At 33.1% G+C, this 5,918-nt stretch overlaps 1 protein-coding gene across 1 annotated transcript in view; it reads right to left on the bottom strand.

The window, feature by feature from the left end:
- Positions 1 to 651: 651 nt before the first annotated feature.
- Positions 652 to 5,918, bottom strand: part of LOC107702147 (atrial natriuretic peptide receptor 1) — a 20,372-nt gene continuing 15,105 nt past the window's right edge. Inside the window, exons 17-20 of the mRNA XM_016504387.1 lie at positions 4,958 to 5,110; positions 2,834 to 2,932; positions 2,566 to 2,657; positions 652 to 1,055 (exon numbers count right to left, since the gene is read on the bottom strand). Coding sequence (XP_016359873.1) covers positions 900 to 1,055; positions 2,566 to 2,657; positions 2,834 to 2,932; positions 4,958 to 5,110 — 500 coding nt within the window. The 3' untranslated portion in view covers positions 652 to 899. The remainder of the gene's footprint in view (positions 1,056 to 2,565; positions 2,658 to 2,833; positions 2,933 to 4,957; positions 5,111 to 5,918) is intronic.

Raw genomic sequence — 5,918 nt, 5'->3', positions numbered from 1 at the left:
GTGTGTGTGTGTGTGTGTGTGTGTGTGTGTGTGTGTGTGTGTGTGTGTGTGTGTGTGTACACATACAATGTTTTAAGTGTGTATTTGTTATGTCAATGACATGAATGAAACATTGAGTATGTTTATTTGTATGTGTTTGCACTACTTTTCAAAGGGGCCAATAAGATTTTTAGTTTTTGAAAGAAGGCTCTTCTGCTCACCGAGGCTGCATTTATTTGATCAAAAATGCAGTAAAAATTCTGAAATATTATTAGAATTTAAAACAGCTGTTTTCTATGTGAATATCTGTTAAACTGTAATTTATTCCTGTGATCAAATCTGTATTTCCAGCATCATTACTCCAGTCTTCAGTGTCACATGATCTTCAGAAATCATTCTAATATGCTGATTTGCTGCTCAAGAAACATTTCTGATTATTATCAATGTTGAACACAGTCGTGCTGCACAATATTTTTGTGGAAACTGTGATGCATTTAATTTTTCAGGATTCACAGATGAACAGAAAGTTCAGAAGAGCAGCATTTATTTGAAATAGTAATCTTTTGTAACATTTGATCAATTTAATGCATCCTTGATGAACAAAAGCATTCATTTCTTTAAAAGAACGTAGTTTCATAAAATAAAATTAAACAAACATAAATAAGTGGCGTATCAGCATCATTAAACGCATTTGTTTGGTTTTTTTATGAATACATCTATATAATCAGTACTTCAGTATTGACTATCATTGGCTCGGTTGCCGTTATTCTGATGCTACAAACACTGACTGGTCAAACACAGAGGAAATACACAAGTACAGCTAAAGTTACACGTCATCCTAAACGAGCAGCAGCTAAACTAAAGCTGCTTCACTGTGGTAAACACACACCTGTGACTCTCTACGGACAGACAGGTGCGTGTCAGGGGTCACACAGCAGGTCAGCGCTGTCAGAGCCGCTGAGGACTCCTGGGATACTGGAGTAATCGTCAGTGTGAGTCTCGGGGTTCCTCGCGTCTTTAGCCGGAGCTGCAGCACGCTTCCCTTCCAGCCAGTACGTCACCATGTCACCTTTACCCTGAGAGAACACACAAGAACACAGTCCAGACGCTCATGCAACTAAAGCAGGTGTGATTTCTTTTGGTTATTCTAGCAATGTTTTAGCATGATTAACCCTCAGAGCGGTCAGCATTCAGCTCCGGTTTGACCAGGAAGGGCTACACAAACATTTCTGAAAAATGTAGTTTATAGTTAGGGAACAAACCTTTGCAAATGTTTTTTTTTTTTTTTAGATTTTGTACAATTATATTTTAAGAAATGTAACCATTTAAAAAATGTCCATGTTTCGTGTTCGGGTCATTCTGACCCGGGTCCATTAGGTGTACTTTTTGTAATAGTTATAATAGTGTGTCAAAAGCTTTTTTCCCATATCTCACACACTTTTTATGAATTTTGTTTGGGAATGAACATGAATGTGTACATCCATTGACCAACAATTGCAGCATTAAAAAAAAATTATGCAAGTAAAATTAATTTATTTGAAAACTTTTCAGAGTAACATTTATGTTGTTCGGATGTGTTTTTATTTTTTATTTACTTTTTTTTGTTAGAAATAAATATGCAGGTTTCATAAATCTTGACTGTTTTGGAGCAATCATGAGTTATAAATTCAAAGGAATTTCATTCAAATCTATTCATCCCAATGGGGTTAATACTGATCATTCTTAGATTATGTTCTTATAAATTTCACACAGTGATATATTTAAATAAAATTTCTCACTAATATCAATCATATATATATATATATATATATGTGTGTATGTATATATTTAATGTACATCAGAATTTCTAAATTTTTTAACTAATAAAAAAAGGGCAAATGCAATGATAACATAACATTCAAAACGTTCATATTCGCTCATTAATGAGAAGTTGCTGATCCGAGTCAGTGTGTTTTAGTTGAAAATATTAAGTTACGACTGTTTAATGCAATAAAGATTCTTTGTGTCCGAACGGATCCAGAATTAAAAAAAAACAAACACCCCTGCATTTTTACTAAAACTAAAAACATGCTTTAATTAGATTTTTAGCATAATTCATCATTAAACTAAAAAATATAATTCCATCAGACATGTTTGCATTTTATTAAAATGAAAAAATAGGACAGATATTGATCAGAAATTGAAGACACGAGTCTTAAGGCTTATTCACACCGGGACGAATATCGCGCGCGATTATCGCCGACGTTTAATGCCTCGTGACTAAACAAAGGGCGCGCCAATGTGAGTGTTCACACTGACGCGCAAAAAGCGAGGTGTAAAAGCGTCATTTTTTAAAAAACGCCTCGGGCTCGTTTTTTTTTTGGTTTGACTCGCCGCATTAAAAACTGGCTTTTGTTCATGCACGTTCACTCGGCTCATCACCAGTGAAAATCGCTTGGGTATGAACACAAAAGACGTGTCGAAAAACGTCGGCGATAAGCGCGAGCGATAATCGTCCCGGTGTGTACGAGGCTTTACAGTAACTAGAAAAGGTGTGTAAAATGATGCAGTAAATCGTATGCATTGAGAAGCGCTGATGCGCCTCACCTTGACCTGTAAGACTCCTCTGCAGGTGAGCACGTATCCGCCGATCTCCTCCAGCAGGTAAAACGCGCTGGAGCTGCACTGGGTCTTCAGCGCTGCACATGAGCACATCAGACATCACTCTTTAAGCTTGTTTTAGACCATTAGACTTTTTCTTTTAATGCAAACTTTTTGCAATTTGTAAGTGTTCCTCACGTGCATATCATGCACGGCACTAAATCTACTTCTTTAACTACATATATTCAAGACAGCATTTAAAGGTTAGTCTTGCCTTCGCTGGTGGACTCCATGCGGGACGCCGTGTTCACCGTGTCTCCAAACAGACAGTATCTCGGCATCTTAGTTCCCACAACTCCTGCGACGACTGGACCTGAAAACACACACATCTTCACGCTAGAGCATTTGAAAGCAGCATTCAAGTTAGAAACACCCTCTTGTTAAAGCTACAGAAGTTATTCAGTCAAGAGCAGTGAGTGATTTTCTGTTTTTATTTATTGTTTGGCTCATATTAACTGCGGTAGGTACTGTATATTACGCTGCTGTCACTTCATACACAGATCTAATAGAAACATGCGATTTCTTTACCTTCAGACATAACCGACTGTGTTTATGTAACTTATGTGTTTTGACAGTTTAAGTGCAATTAGACATGAAAGAGAGCCTAGTTTAGTACTCAGTGATGATACTCTCAATAGTATCATTGAGATACTATTATAGTTTTTTAATATTCAGAATTAATTTTATATTTTGCATTTTCGTTTAAAGTTTTAGTCATTTTTTTTTTTTTTGTCATTTTATCAGTTTTTTTAATTACATATGTCTATATAGTTTTTTTTGTCATTTTTATTTTAGTTTTAGTTATTTTTGTACAAGTTAAACAAAAATTAGAAATGCTCCTTTGGCAACTAGCTAAAATAAAATAATTTTAAGCTTTTTATATTTGATTTGATTTTATTTCAGTTTTTATTTTTAGTCTTCAGTGTAAAGTGGCCCATAGAAATGCATTGTTTTGATTTAAAGGCTTGCAGCATGTAAACATATGTAGGCCTAAATTTAAGATTTATGTATTTGAATTGCATAAAATATTGGATTACACAGTATTAACATAAACAATCTAATAAACTTAATGTGTATGGTAATACTTTAGTTTTCTCACTATTAACTAGCTGCTTATTATCATGCATATTACTAGTATATTGGCTGTTTATTAGTACTTATTAATCACATATTAATGTATTGCTCTGCATGACCATATTTTAGATCCCTTAATCCTAGCCCATACCTAAACCTAACAACTACCTTACTAACTATTAATAATCAGCAAATTAGGAGTTTATTGAGCAAAAACTCTTAGTTAATAGTGAATATGTGTTCACTAATCTAAAGTTATCTCACTGTGTTTTACATTTGTCAGTTTTGATTTAAAGGCTTGCAGCATGTAAACATATGTAGGCCTAAATTTAAGATTTATGTATTTGAATTGCATAAAATATTGGATTACACAGTATTAACATAAACAATCTAATAAACTTAATGTGTATGGTAATACTTTAGTTTTCTCACTATTAACTAGCTGCTTATTATCATGCATATTACTAGTATATTGGCTGTTTATTAGTACTTATTAATCACATATTAATGTATTGCTCTGCATGACCATATTTTAGATCCCTTAATCCTAGCCCATACCTAAACCTAACAACTACCTTACTAACTATTAATAATCAGCAAATTAGGAGTTTATTGAGCGAAAACTCTTAGTTAATAGTGAATATGTGTTCACTAATCTAAAGTTATCTCACTGTGTGTTTTACATTTGTCAGACATACATAAACAAATAAGGTCAGATTTCTGCACTCAAAAAATCATAGCAAAGTTTATTATTAACTATTTGCATCTATTTAATTTAATTTAACAATCAGGTTTTCAAAATGCATTTATTCAGATTGCTTAGAATCTGCATGAGTTATGAAATCAATTACATGTATTCGGTTATACAGTATGAACATGGTTAAAACATGGCTAGCTGTGAAAGCAACATTCAGGTAGTTAAAATCTATGAGATTGAAACAAATTGGATTTATTGATTATAAATATTGTGTTTTAAAACACATTGAGTTTATTAGTACTATTACAGAAATCTGACCTGTTTCATTTATGTATGACTGACAATTTATTAGTTAATGTTAAAACTGTGTAACCAAACTGGCTGGAAATGTTATATGCAACTCATTTATTTAGTGTGTTAGATGTAAATGCTCCAGATGGCTACATTTGTGATCAAACATTATGAAAGAATCATGATCGAACCAAAGGCAGCTCGGGTCTAGATTCTAGATTCTAGACTCAGGTTTCAGATATTCAAAGTGCCTCTGACTGCAGGTTTAATGTGGACCTGAATGTATTCCAGCCCGGATCTGCAGCTGGGTTTGTGGTCTGTGGGGGATTCTGAAGGTCTTGCAGACAGACACCAGGTCCAGAGCCATGCTGGCGATCTCAGAGGCGTGGAGAATCCCGTTCTCTCTCGGTACACCGGACACAACCATATCTGCATCACACAAACCCATCGGAAAACATTTCTGTTACTTGAAATAAAATAAACCTTAACGGAAATAAAACAAAAACAAAAAAAGTTAGTTCAGCTTGTTGCCAAGGCAACATTTATTTCCGTATACTTTAAGCTGAAGTACTAAAATAACTAAAACTGTATTTATAATCTTTTTCTATTCTTAACTGTTTTAAATTCATTCTAAACCTTTTAAATCATTTTCAAAGTTTTTGAATTCCTTGTATTATTATTCTCTTTTCTTTTATGTAAAGCACTTTGAATTATCATTGTGTATGAAATGTGCTATATAAATAAACTTGCCTTGCCTAAATAAACTAACACTAATAAATACAAATTAATACATTTTTTACAGACATTAAAAAAACAATTAATAAAAACATAAAAAACACACCATTTGTTTTCACGAAAAATATATTAAAAATGGCTAAAAAAATATTAATTTTATAGACATTAAAGAAAACTGTAACACTTTACAATAAGGTTCATTAGTTAACAACTTTAGTTGCGAGTTTGTGTGTGTGTGTGTGTGTGTGTGTGTGTGCGTTTTTGTGACAAATGTAATCTCAACATTTACTAATGCATTATTAAAATCAAAAGTTGTGCTTGTTAACATTAGTTAATGCACTGTGAACTAACATGAACTAACAATGAACGACTGCATTTTCATTAACAAAGATTCATAAATACTGTAATAAATGTACTGTTCATTGTTCATTCATGTTAGTTAACTAACTAACATTAACTAAAGGAACCTTACTGTAAAGTGTAACCAAGAAAATGAATTAAA

Source organism: Sinocyclocheilus anshuiensis, unplaced genomic scaffold (genome assembly GCF_001515605.1).
Source record: "Sinocyclocheilus anshuiensis isolate Anshui unplaced genomic scaffold, SAMN03320099.WGS_v1.1 scaffold1762, whole genome shotgun sequence".
Taxonomy (NCBI): Eukaryota; Metazoa; Chordata; class Actinopteri; order Cypriniformes; family Cyprinidae; genus Sinocyclocheilus; species Sinocyclocheilus anshuiensis.
The sequence above is the reverse complement of the archived record's forward strand: the minus strand, read 5'-3'. Positions and strand labels throughout refer to the sequence as shown.